The sequence below is a fragment of the Scardinius erythrophthalmus genome, assembly GCF_964197995.2.
Source record: "Scardinius erythrophthalmus genome assembly, chromosome: 7".
NCBI classification, from domain to species: Eukaryota; Metazoa; Chordata; class Actinopteri; order Cypriniformes; family Leuciscidae; genus Scardinius; species Scardinius erythrophthalmus.
The window spans coordinates 7,817,049-7,831,077 of record NC_138227.1 but is presented as its reverse complement, the minus strand read 5'-3'; the positions used below and the strand labels follow the sequence as shown (position 1 = coordinate 7,831,077).

General features: G+C 38.1%; 2 protein-coding genes across 3 annotated transcripts; both read left to right on the top strand.

Annotated features, from left to right (window-relative positions):
• Window positions 1-736: 736 nt before the first annotated feature.
• Window positions 737-6,353, top strand: LOC308693038 (uncharacterized protein). 2 transcript variants are annotated; one of them, XM_081369737.1, is made up of 4 exons: window positions 737-883; window positions 2,399-2,647; window positions 3,093-3,148; window positions 4,033-6,353. In XM_081369737.1, exons 3-4 carry the CDS (start codon window positions 3,133-3,135, stop codon window positions 5,046-5,048), a joined length of 1,032 nt encoding a protein of 343 aa, XP_081225863.1. In that variant the 5' UTR covers window positions 737-883; window positions 2,399-2,647; window positions 3,093-3,132; the 3' UTR covers window positions 5,049-6,353. The 2 variants fall into 2 exon arrangements, with proteins under 2 accessions (XP_081225863.1, XP_081225862.1); XM_081369736.1 differs by lacking the exon at window positions 3,093-3,148 and having other exon boundaries at window positions 742-883.
• A 1,688-nt stretch (window positions 6,354-8,041) lies between these two features.
• LOC308693036 (uncharacterized protein) lies at window positions 8,042-12,014 on the top strand. Its single transcript, XM_081369734.1, has 3 exons — window positions 8,042-8,847; window positions 9,818-10,066; window positions 10,325-12,014. Exons 2-3 carry the CDS (start codon window positions 9,982-9,984, stop codon window positions 11,341-11,343), a joined length of 1,104 nt encoding a protein of 367 aa, XP_081225860.1. The 5' UTR covers window positions 8,042-8,847; window positions 9,818-9,981; the 3' UTR covers window positions 11,344-12,014.
• The last annotated feature ends 2,015 nt before the right edge of the window (window positions 12,015-14,029 follow it).

The following is a 14,029-nucleotide window of genomic DNA, read 5'->3' as shown; positions in this document are numbered from 1 at the left end:
ATACAGACTTTCTGCCAAACTTTATATTTCTATTATTCCAAACTGGAGTGTTGAGAGGCGTGAAGTTATGTTTGAACAATAGTTTCCAATAGAGCAGCACTTGCTGACGGAAGCTGAGAGAACGAGATACATTCAAAGTCACAATGTAGAAAAAAAGTGTACGAATCAAATGGAATTGAATGTTCATTTTTTTTGGAAATATGGTTGTGTCATCAGCAGACTGACTTAGAATTATTTGCCAGCGATAGCCCCAGAATTTTTTTTTTTAATTATCGTTGTTAAGCAAACTGATAGGCCTCAGATTGTCTAAGACTCTTTTATCTTTATCAGCTTTGGGAATCAAATTTATCAAGCCTTGCTTCACTTTCAACTCTTTCTTTTCAATACATTCTTTTAGGGCACGGAATAACAGATTTCTCAAATTTCTCGAATTTTTTTCTTATTATTAGTGAGTCCATCTTTCTCTGGGGATTTGTTTAATGGCATCTTCTCCACTGAATCCAATTCTTCAATCCTAAGATCTGAATCACATATAACTTTAAAAGAGTCTTCAATACGTGGGATATTGTTCTGGATTTTAGCACACACAAAAAAAAAAAAATGAGACTCATCTGAGGAGAAAGCTGAAGAATATAGTTTAGAACAGAACTGAAACACTTGCTTCATAACAGAGCGGAGATGTGATTTACTGAATGCGGCCCCTTTAAGAAAAATGACATCGCGCCACTGAGCATGCGCAGAAGAGAAGAAACGAGATACACACTCGACGAGACGAGAGCTGAAACTTTAACCAGTTGAAGCTGAAAGTGACGCTGTTAACGATCGTGAACGAAGGACAAATGTGGATTATTTTCTCTGGATGTCGTATATTTCCAGTCTGCAGGTCAGAGATGTTATATTTATCATGAAAGAATTGATGTTTGTGTTGCCTAAATGTACATTGTTCGTAGTGTAACGTACAGATAATTAAACATAGTCATTAATTTTGATCAGCCTCTATCCAGTCTGTAGAAATTGTGTATAATTGTTGTTATCTTTGTTAGATTTTTGTTTAATTCATATATTAACTGAAGAATTTAACCTGTGACTTGTTTAATCCGTATAAAATCTGGAGTCACATAAAAATGAACAACCTTCACATAGAGCCGCTTTAAATGCTACTAATATATAACCATATCAAAATGCTCCGTTTCAAAAACCAAGCCTAAAATCATATGATAATGTAATTTAAGAAATGTAATTATTAAAGTATTTCAGTATAAACTCAGTAACCCTGAATTTGGCAGATCTGTTGTCCCTCAACAATTCACCAAATAAGAAAGCTTCATTCAGTTCAACAGATTAGCCATAGGCTAACGTTACTACTGTACTAATGTGGAGAGAGTTTGAATGAGCAATGTCTATCCATTCATCCAGTTAGTTTATTTTCTAGTACATTACTGGCAAGACAAATATTTGTAAATTTGTAATATTATTGTAATATAAAGTAATATTTAACTGAGCTGCTGAAAAGCATCATATCTCAATCAACAGTCCCTGTTTTCACCTCATTCATTATAGTAATGTCTGAGATCTTCAGTAAATTGGCACATCAAGCACGTCATTAGTGTCAGACAAACTACAGGATCATCACTTTATGTGATAATCACCTATCTGTGTGTTTTTAATGTTTTACCCCTCAGGTTAAAGTACATGCCTAAAAATACTATTAGGCCTAAAGGCTTCAGAAACCACACCTGCAAACTCTCTTTCTGACTCTGAAATACACCATTCATGTGATTATTGCAGATCTAAGGAGTTTTTATTTTAATGTATATCTGAAGGGAAATGTCTGTCTTCGTAATAGTTAGATGGCATCTTCTTTTTATCTTTCCTCAGTATGATGCCTAATAAAGTAGTGTTTATAAGTGCTTGTGTTCAGGAGTAACCGCTGTATTTCTGCTTTTCCACAAGCGCCACATTCTGTCAGAGAGAGAATTTGCCTGTCTGCCTTTAAGTTAATTAACGCTCAAATGTGAGGTTTACCATTTTTTAATAACTTTTTATTTGGTAACAACTGTAACATTTTTTAAATTGTATATTGTTATATTGTTACAGTTTATGATGTTACCAGACATTGACGTTGATTCAAAACAACTTTGTGACCTAAACATGTTTGTTCTAATATCAGAACTTTTTTGAAATTATTTCACAATTTTTAGAAGAATTGTTACTTATGCTTATTTCATGCTTATAATATCCTGAGTTACATAAAAACGAGCAACCTAGAGCTGTTTTATACACTATTAATATGTAACAATCAAAATGCTCTATATTTGAACTAAATATATTTGAAGCACAATTTTTGCTGTTAAAGTAACCCAGTATAAATTCAGTAACTTATCTTTGATTTTTCCAGATCTGGTCCTGTGGGCGTCAGTATCACACAGTGACCACAGTTCACACCTGCAGTGAAGCTCCTCACACAACAATTCACCAATAAATAATGGGAATATTCCCATCGTCCTACAAGAGAAGGACAAACTCCAGGAGTAGCAGCTGAAATCTGTGTGACTGTTAAAGATGGAGTTTATTAAAGAGGAGATTGAAGACATGAGTGATCCAGAACCATCCAGAATAAAACATGAAGATACTGAGGAACAAATAGGTTGGTGTCCATTCTTGATTCTTCATTGTTGACTGCTTTCGTAGCTCTGAAATATGGATGACAAATGATAGAAAGATGCATCTAAATGAACATAAACCAGTTTTAATTGCATTAACAAGTGAATGACAGAACTGACCTTTGCACATCAAAGATACTTTGGTAACACTTTACAATAAGGTCTCATTTGTTAACATTAATTAATGTATTAACTAACATGGACTAACAATGAGTAATACATTTATTACAGTATTTATTAATCTTTGTTAATATTAGTTAGTAAAATCCAGCTGTTCATTGTTTGTTTATTTTACTTAAGGGGTTGGTTGATTATGATTTCACTTTTCTAACTTTAGTTAGTGTGTAATGTTGCTGTTTGAGCATAAACAACATCTGCAAAGTTACGAAGCTCAAAGTTCAAAGCAAAGGGAGATTTTTTCCTTTACAGAAATCGCTTTTGACCACAACAAACGACTGATTGGGACTACATGAGCTTCCTCCCGGGTTAGTGACATCACAAACCCTTACATTTACATAAACCCCACCCCTAGGAACATGCAGTCCATGTTGAGAAGAGGAAGAGTTGCTGTAGTAGAGTACATTTGTGAGTCTGTTCAAGCTGTCACATCCATCTTTTTACATTTAGTACAATACAGTCCGTAACACAAATGCAATTGCATGGTATCTTACAACAGTTCCCACACTAGCGATTTATAGATTATCATGACAGAATATGCTAATCAATTAATAGAAGATAGTTAACTTCACATCAGCTACATAAATTCATCAACTAACCATTCAGAAACGTCCTGTTGCATTCTACATGTTGTCACTTCTTCTTAAATCTCTCCATTATTGTCCCACTCCAGTTTAAACATGAAAGGCAGAACAGTTTCTGACATTTCTGTGCGTGTCTGTGTGAGGAAATCGGAGCTGCTAACACACACAAGCTGTTGTAGCTCCGCCCTCTGCGCCGGGAGCAGCAGCTCATTTGCATTTAAAGGGACACACACAAAACAATGTGTTTTTGCTTACCCTCAAAAAGGGACAATTTTGAGCTAATACTTCACATACAGACTCTGGGGACAACAGAGACTTATTTTACATCTTGTAAAAAGTGCCATTATTCCACCCCTTTAACAAATACAACTTTTGATTTTAATAATGTATTAGTTAATGTTGAAATTACAACAACTAAGATTAATAAATGCTGCAGAAGTATTCATTGTTAGTTCATGTTAACTACATGAGTTAGCTAAGGAAACCTTATTGTAAAGTGTCACTGATACTCAATATACTGACAGGTGTCTTGTTTTCTGCTATGTGTTTTTAATTTTCACTTTTAACCTCATTGAACTGATTTTAACTGATTAATATGTTTATTTTAGTCCAGATGGAAGTGACGGAGCAAAGACAGAAACTAAATGACGTGAAGAAACACTGTGACTTCAGAACTCAAGGAACAAACGCCAAAAAGCTGCACTCCTGCCCTCAGTGTGGAAAGAGTTTCCAGAATAAAGGAAACCTTAATAAGCACATAAGAATTCACACTGGAGAGAAACCGTATACATGCACTCAGTGTGGAAAGAGTTTCAGAGATGCAACAGGTTTAAAAATTCATCTGTACATTCACTCCGGAGAAAAACCATTCAAGTGTGATCAGTGTGGTAAAGGTTTTAATTCATCATCAAATCTAAAACAACACCTCAAAGTTCATTCAGATGAGAAGCCTCACTTGTGTTCTTTCTGTGGAAAGAGTTTTTCACGGATGGACAGTTTTAAACTTCACCAGAAAATACATACCGGTGTGAGAGATCATGTGTGTTGTGACTGTGGGAAGAGCTTTACTGCATCCTGTGAACTGAAACGGCACCAAAGGAGTCACACTGGAGAGAAACCGTATACATGCTCTCAGTGTGGAAAGAGTTTTTCTCAAGCATCAGGTCTCAGTGTTCATCTGCTCCGTCACTCTGGAAAAAAAACTTTTAACTGTGTTCAGTGCGGTAAATATTTTATTTTGTCATCAGATCTAAAAGACCACCAGAAAGTTCATTCAGATGAGAGGCCTTATGTGTGTTCTCTCTGTGGAAAGAGTTTTCCACGGCTGAAGAGTTTTAAACAACACCAGAAAACACATAATGAAGTGAAAGATCATGTGTGTTGTGAATGTGGGAAGAGATTTACTAGAGTTGATTGTCTGAAACGTCACCAACAAATTCATACAGGAGAAAAACCTTACAAGTGCTCATACTGTGACAAGAGTTTTGCTCGGTTGGGACGCCTAAAATCACACGAGCGAATTCATACGGGAGAGAAGCCGTATATCTGTACTCAGTGTGAGAAGAGTTTCAAAGATGCAACAGGTTTAAAAAAGCATATGTTTATTCACACTGGAAAAAAATGATCTTACTGTGATCAGTGAGGTAAAGATTTTAATTTGTCATCAAGTCTAAAACAACACCTTGTAGGAAACTCTGAAGCGAAGACCAGGAGACTTGGTTGTATCTTCAGCAGGATTCTTCATTGACTACGTTTACAAGCTGTCAATATTTGGGTTATGGTCGGGTTAAGGTCACTATTTGGGTTTCTGAAACATTCGGAATAACCCGTTTACATGCGTGAGTAGAGAGAGTTACTCCTGTATACATGGAATTGGCAATATCCCGATGTAAACGGCGACGCACGGTTAGCGTCTTGACGTACGGACAACCTTAAGACGCAATATGCGTCATTTCCGATTCTTCTTCCTGTATCCAAAGACATTAACAACAGCAGCAGCACGCGGATAATGAATAGTTCGGGGCAGATTGCGATCGCCTTTGTTTGCGCTTTCCTCCTCGCTCCAAAAGTGTGGTGCTGTGCTGCGTCTCGCCATGTTTACCTCTACTTCTGGTTTACTTCCGGTATACTGCACGCGGGGTTCTGTATGCGCCGTCTCTACTCAAAAGACCAAGATTCCTTGCGAATAGAACATGCGCAGAACACAAATCAATGTTCCTTTTGATGGGGATATGCCAATACGCGTCTACATGACCAAATATTCGGGTTAGAAAAGGGGTACCCCAGGTATCATATCCGGGTTTTTAAAAAACGGGATATGAGCATATTCGGGTTTTTGCCGGTGTTTACATGGCCGTGCGCGACCGGGTTATTGCTAATATCCTGGTTTTGAACGGGTTATTGGCTGCATGTAAACGTAGTCATTGAGAACACGAGCTGTCGGTGGCTGCAGTCATCAAGTCTAACTAAGGCAGTGTACGTTGTAGTTTATTTACTTTTAGAGGGCAGTGCTTAGAAATGGAGACTAAGCACCTGGGTGACGACCTTAAACAAAGCATGCAAATGAAGTATCCATGTTTATCCATGAGTGTTACCAATCCTAATCCAATCAGCATAACTATTCAAAGACTGGGACAGGGGCTCCAAGAGCCATTAAAGACAATGGGTGAGAGTCTCAGTAATCTGACTCACTTAATTTACAACAGAGAGAACAGGACTGGCAGGAATCTCTTGCTGGAAACTTTGCTTAACAGCTGATATTCCATGACCATAGTTTGTTCTCTTTTCAGTCACATGTGTTCCTTTGTCTTAGTTTCCCACCTATCATTAGTTTATTTGGACACTGATTATAATCACAGCTGTGTGTCGTTAAATTCCAGTTTTTGTACAAGTTCCTCCTTTTAAGTTATTTAATAAACCTTGTGCAATTTTTATAATCACCCTTGTCTTCATTGGACAATTCCTGACTGCTGTAAAGGGGTTTTCTAATAGGGGTGTTGGGAACTTTTTATTCCTTCATTGAAGCAAAACCAGGAGATGTTGGGATCACGTTCAAACAGAAGTTCTTCTTTATTGAGCGTGGCTGCAGTCCAACAATCTAAATCTAATACAGTATGCATTGTAGTTATATACATTCCAAGGGGGAGGGACTTTTAAAGGTGGAGACAAATTCAAACAAAGCATGTCAATGAGTATACAGGTTAAGGAACCCGACCCAGACTCCAGCGTGTTACCAGTCTCAATCCAATCAGCATAACCATTCAAACGCATATGTGATAATCCAATCAGCCCAACGATTCAACGTCTGGGCTGTAGCTCGAGCCTTTAAAGACAAAAGGTGCGTCTTGGGCTATGGGCTCGAGCCATTAAAGACAAAACGTGACTTACAATAGAGAAAAATAGGACTGGCAGAAACTGTTGTTACCATTATCCTAACCTAACCTTAAAATTCTAACTTCAATGTACTCAACTTTTACTGTTGCAACCTAAATTAAACATTTCATAAATTTGTAATACAACAGGGGTTTAACAACTTAAGAGTTTTTTTAAGTCTGCGTTTGTGTGATTAAAATTGAATCGACATCGGCTAGTCAGTAGCCCCGTTTCCATTACCCTTCAAATTGCGCAATTTGAAATTGTGAATTGAAAATACGCCCAATGGAAACACGTCAATTTCGCAAAAACTCCCATTTATCACAAAAAAGTTTTTACGCTCACATGAGGTGGTTTTTCAGGCAATTCGAAAAAGAAATATTTCGCAAAACTGCAATGGAAACAGTTTTTGCGCATTTACAGTCACCTGACGTAGATGACGCGGTGTGTTTGGACATAATACAAGACAGAGGTCTTTAATAAATTCATATAAGACAAAAGAGTTACAGAAATAATGGATTCTAAACCTCAAATAAGTGCCACAATCAAGACCTCGAAGCAGAAATGAGGGAGAAACACACAGAAACACCTCATATGTGCCGCTCACAAGGATAATAAGGGTCGTTCCTTACCATTAAAGCTTGGAAAACACATCTCCTTTGATTAATAATAATGGCTAGTGCAGTGGCTGGGATTAGTACATAAACCTACCAACGTCCGTTGCCATGTTTTTGGAATGATTTTACTCATCGCGCGAGAAAAAAATGTAGTTTTAGTCGCATAACATCGGTTAATGGAAACGCCATCATTTCGCAATCGTTTTTTGTCGACATTTAGAAAAAATAGCAAAAGTTTAGCGCAAATCTTTAATGGAAACGCACCTACTGATGACGTCATTAATGACCAAATAAGCCTGAACCTCGAGCTGAGACTTGAACATGGGTTGCCTTCTGCACAGCTATGGCATATGACACAGCGCTCCTACATAACAGCTTATTTTTATCAGTTCTTTTATCTTTGGGTCATTACATTTCTCACAGATTTCTGCTAAAGATAAAGTTGCACAGTAAAGATTACATTTATATGAATGCATTAGTGAGAGAACGATTGCGCGTGAATTAGTTCTAGCTGGCAGCGTCTCTACTACTAATAGAGAAGCTGTGGGTTTTAGTTACTAAGAAATATGCCTGAACTTTTCAGTTTTTAAGTTATTTTATTGATAAATCACAGAACAGTGTTGACAATACATTTATGCGTACTGAATGTTTCTTTGTGCGTGCGATCTGCGAGTTACTGTCTGTATGTGTGTGTGTGTTACAATGCAACAGCGCATTAGTTTAAAACGGCGAGTAACATACGTGTACAATAAGCTGTTTAAAAATGCATTCACCTGATCAATTTTGGGCATCCAGATGGTATAATCAAACATGTCTTGTGGAGAGCTCTCGGGAGTATGCATTTATTTGTCATTTTAACTGTTTGGAAACATGTGGACTTCAAAGATTTCTTATCCTGTTGCGCCCTCTATAGGCCATGATCAACGACTAGTCAACACCAAGCTTAAAGCGTCATGGCAGAGCATTACAGTTGACTAGACTGTTCAACCCCTAGTTTTTAATACAGCGGCTGTGGGAGTGATGGTACAATTGACATCTTTCTCTCTTCTGACTGCTGTTATCAATCTCTCGTTTGTTCCCTTTTTATGAAAGTTGTGAAAACAGTATTGAGGAGTTTGTCTTTTTCTATTTGAGCAAATGGGAACACACAAAAAAATGTTTTAAATGTATTCTCTCACCATTCACTGCTTGAGAAGTTTACCCAACTATGACAACTTCTGCTCATGAGAATACAGGAAATGTGAAAAGGGTTTAATATGCGGCCCCTTTAAGAAACATGACACCGCGCGCACTGAGGATGCGCAGAAGAGAGAAGCGCGAGAGACAGGAGATGAGCTGAAACCAATCGAGGCTGAAAGTAACGCTGTTAACGATCGTGAATGAAGGACAAATGTGGAATATTTTATTCGGATGCCGTATATTTCCAGTCTGCAGGTGAGAGAAGTTACCAGATTACAGAGTTTAACATTAAACAGCTCCAGAGTTTACGTGTTTAAGTAACGTTACTAATGTAAAGTAATGCGTTGTGTGTCCCAGTTTATTTTTAATTAGAGTGTAATAATATGTTGGCAGAGAGTTTTTCCACAGACTATGTTTTAGTCTATTGACACCAATAAAATGTGCTTAATGTGCCTCTTAACAGAAGATCTCAGACATCACTAATTCACCACAATGAATGAGGTGAAAACGAGGAACTTTTGGAGACAAAGAGGGTTTTCAGCGGCTCAGTTAAACATGATGGCTTTTATTTCTGTCAGACTTCGGATAAGAATTAAACAAACCTTGTTTTAAATGCAATTGATGTCTAACTTGTATCAAAATATCCCTTGTTATATAGGGTTCAAAACCCTATAACACTATTGATGTTCCCGGACCTGTAAAAATAGCTAATAAATCTCTTTTTATGCTATATCATCACCCAATATTGGATTCAATCTTTTTGTCAACTTGTTTTCTTTCAATTTGGACTGGTTTTATATTTCTATTTGCATCTGATTAATCGTAGGCCTCATTTTATCTGAGAGTAGGCATCTAATTTTTTGAGTAAAAAAAGCATTATTTTTGAATCATTTTGGATATATTAAATAAAATATGAAGAAAATTGGCACTGTTGATCACACTAGTATACTTTAATTTTTTCACTAGGAAATTTGTTTTAATTTTTTATTTTTTTTTGTACAAAATGCCACATAAGTCACACTTTTTCATAATATAGCCTAACAAGTGATTTATAAGCTATTTTTTGTAGGCCGGTCATTTTTGACCGGGAACATCAAAAGTGTGTTTTTATAAAAAACAACATGAAGGATACCCACATTCCTGACAGAAAACATATGTTCATTTAATTTAAATGTAATTAAAGTAATCCAGTATCAATTCAGTAACTTATCTTTGATTTTTCCAGATCTGGTCCTGTGGGCGTCAGTATCACACAGTGATCACAGTTCACACCTGCAGTGAAGCCCCTCCCACAACAATTCACCAGTAAATACTGGGAATATTCCCATCATCCTACAAGAGAAGGACAAACTCCAGGATTAGCAGCTGAAATCTGTGTGACTGTTAAAGATGGAGTTTATTAAAGAGGAGATTGAAGACATGAGTGATCCAGAACCATTCAGAATAAAACATGAAGATACTGACGAACAAATAGGTTGGTGTCCATTCTTGATTCTTCATTGTTGACTGCTTTAGTTGCTCTGAAATATGAATGACAATGAGAAATGCATCTAAATGATCATAACCCAGTTTTAATCGCATTAACAAATGAATGACAGAACCGAACTTTGCACATTAAAGATTGAAGATACTTTATACAGACAGGTGTCTTGTTTTCTGCTTGCTAAGTGTTTTTAATTCTCACATTTAACCTCATTGAACTGATTCTAACCGATTAATATGTTTATTTTAGACCAGATGGAAGTGACGGAGCAAAGACAGAAACTAAATGACGTAAAGAAACACTGTGACTTACAAACTCAAGGAACAAAAGGCAAAAAGCTGCACTCCTGCTCTCAGTGTGGAAAGAGTTTCCAAAGGAAAGGAAACCTTGAGACACACATAAGAATTCACACTGGAGAGAAACCGTATCCATGCACTCAGTGTGGAAAGAGTTTTACTCGAGCATCAACTCTCAGTGATCATCTGCTCCGTCACTCTGGAGAAAAAACATTTAACTGTGATCAGTGTGGTAAAGATTTTAATTTATCATCAAATCTAAAACAACACCTGAAAGTTCATACAGATGAGAAGCCTTATGTGTGTTCTGTCTGTGGAAAGAGTTTTTCACGGATGGACAGTTTTAAACTGCACCAGAAAATACATAATGGAGTGAAAGATCATGTGTGCTTTAAATGTGGGAAGAGCTTTACTACAGCTGCCTATCTGAAACTGCATCAAAGAACTCATTCTGGAGAAAAACCTTACAAGTGCTCATACTGTGACAAGAGTTTCGCTCAGTCTGGATACCTGAAATCACACGAGCGACTTCATACTGGAGAGAAGCCGTACGACTGTACTCAGTGTGAGAAGAGTTTCAGAGATGCTTCAGGTCTCAGAGTTCATCTGCTCCATCACTCTGGGGAAAAGCCATTCAACTGTGATCAGTGTGGTAAAGATTTTATTTCATCATCACATCTAAAAAAACACCTGAAAGTTCATTCAGATGAGAGGCCTTATGTGTGTTCTTTTTGTGGAAAGAGTTTTTCATGGCTTAACAGTTTTAAACTGCACCAGAAAACACATAATGAAGTGAAAGATCGTGTGTGTTGTGACTGTGGGAAGAGCTTTACTACAGTTGGCCAACTTAAACGGCACCAAATAACTCATACTAGAGAAAGGTCTCACAAGTGCTCATATTGTGACAAGAGTTTCATTTATTCTGGACACCTGAAACTACACGAGCAAGTTCATACTGGAGAGAAGCCGTAATACTGTACTCAGTGTGAGAAGACATTTAAACTTTTATCAAGCCTTCACACTCATATGAAACATTTTTTTCAAGTGATCAGCATTCGTTTTCATGTCAAATACATTCTTCTTCCAGACGAATACAATCAGATATATATATATATATAAAAAGATTTTTTTTTATGTTTTGAAGTCCATCAAAGTGCATCCACACTGTTCTGTGGGGGTTAATAAAGGTTTTTCATTAGAGTACTATATCATCTAGATTAATTTTGTTAATTTGGTAAAAAAAAAAAAAAAAAAGCTTGGTTACCTAGAAAGACCTAAAGGGAAAGTTAACCCAAAAATTCTGTCATTAATTGACCTTTCGCCGGCCCCTCCCCCAAAACGGCCATTGTCCAATCACACATCATAGCAACCGTTACTATGTGAGCAGGTCCGACAAACATTAGCAAGATGGTGAAGCGTGCGCCCATGGCGTTTGTAAATCGGACACTACAAACCCCGAGAGATTGTCTGGAGGAGTTGTGTTCTTTCCATTCCCAAAGCCGAAAACACAACGTGAGCGGTGCCTACAATGGATAAAACAGTGTGGACGGCCCCAATCCCAGTTAAATGTGTCGAACATTACGAGGCATAAATACGCCTGCTGGCTGTGGTATCGATGGCTAAGTTACTTAAAGTTTTTTTTTGTTTTGTTTTTCTGATCTGAAAAACTCCTATCTGTAACTCAAAAAACATAATATTGTCTGAACCACGAGTTTTATGATCCGTTGCACCACTAATAAATATTATGGTCTCAACCGCGATTTTTGTGATCTGTTGTCCCCCTAATAAATATTATGGTAAGTGCATTATGAAAGACAATCAATGAAAGTTATTTAAATGCAAATTAAGGCTATGTCTGGTTAAACAGTTATTGTGATTTCGTTTATTGTGCTTTGTCAACTTGAAGCATGAATTTGAGAAAGAAAATCATTTTTGGAAGAAAATCCACCACATACTTTTGTCAGTGATATAAGTTATAGCTAAAAGATTGTAAAAGCTTTCAGTTCACCCTGCCTAATTGTAGTTGAAAAGTCAAATTAAGCTTGATTAATGATATACTGTGACTGATCAAATAAACTACAGCATCCGGAATATAACTCCCATGTGTTTTGCAGCAATTAAAATTTTAGTCGTGTTATGCGAAAAAACACACATAAGAAATTATTGCTGACAGCACTTTTATTTTCAGAGACAGTTTTTTCTTTCACACAAAAACACAACAGTAAGTGTAAGTGTCTTACAATGCTTTTAAACACTTGTTTCCTTGTTCTTTGTCATAATCACAAATGATGTGTATGAACACCGGTAACGTTAAGCGACCGTGTAATATAAAGTGACCGTGTCCTTTCAGAATTTTTTTGTCTAAACCGCTGGTGTTACATGGATGATCTGTTGCCCATGTTTCATAGTGTTTTTGGTTTAGTTCTGTGGCCCAGTTCTCCATTGTCTGTCTTATTAATCATATCATACACTCAGTGTCCTGTTAATCATCTAATTAAGTTCCTTTTGTTTGCTCTGTGTATTTAGACACTGTGTTCTCCCTAAGTCTTCGTCTGTTCTCGTTAATGTTAAGTGTGGTTTTGTAATTAAAGACCTTTATTTTCGTTCTGCTTCATGCTGTTTCCACCACCACGTTACGCAACAGCTGGATTCATATAGCCTGGGTTTCTCCATTCTGCCTTGAGCGCAGCGCGATTTTATTCACGTTGCTAGGCAGCCTGGACACCATGGACCAGATTTTCCCCTCAAAAAGGGAACCAATCACAGAAAGGGGAGGGAGCAGCAAGACGATGACGACGTCTATGCGACACACCGAAGCAGTTTGTTTATATCTACGAATCCAACCTGGCATCAGGCGCGAAGTTATCTTTCGATGCAGCCTTAGATAGTGTTCTAAGTAGTTCAGAACGCAAGTTTATTTTGTCTTCTTCCTCGTCGAATTTGGTTTGATTAAAACAAACCCTGGTGGGATTGTTCAGTTAGTGCGTTTCATTTGAGCAAGTGAGAACGCTGCCATCTGGTGCCACCAAACAAGCGGACAGTGACACTGAACACAGAGAGAGTGTGAGTAGTTCCCGAGTCCGTTCCAGTGAGAGTAGTTCCCGAGTCCGTTCCAGTGAGAGAAGTTCCCGAGTCCATTCCAGTGAGAGTGGTTCCCGAGTCCGTTCCAGTGAGAGTGGTCCCCGAGTCCGTTCCAGTGAGAGTGGTCCCCGAGTCCGTTCCAGTGAGAGTAGCCCCCGAGTCCGTTCCAGTGAGAGTAGTCCCCGAGTCCGTTCCAGTGAGTGTAGTTCCCGAGTCCGTTCCAGTGAGAGTAGTTCCCGAGTCCGTTCCAGTGAGAGTAGTTCCCGAGTCCGTTCCAGTGAGTGTAGTCCCTTGAGTCCGTTCCAGTGAGAGTAGTCCCCGAGTCCGTTCCAGTGAGTGTAGTCCCCGAGTCCGTTCCAGTGAGAGTAGTCCCCGAGTCCGTTCCAGTGAGTGTAGTTCCCGAGTCCGTTCCAGTGAGAGTAGTTCCTGAGTCCGTTCCAGTGAGAGTAGACCCTGAGTCCGTTCCAGTGAGAGAAGTTCCCGAGTCCGTTCTAGTGAGTGTAGTCCCCGAGTCCGTTCTAGTGAGTGTAGTCCCCGAGTCCGTTCCAGTGAGAGAAGTTCCCGAGTCCGTTCCAGT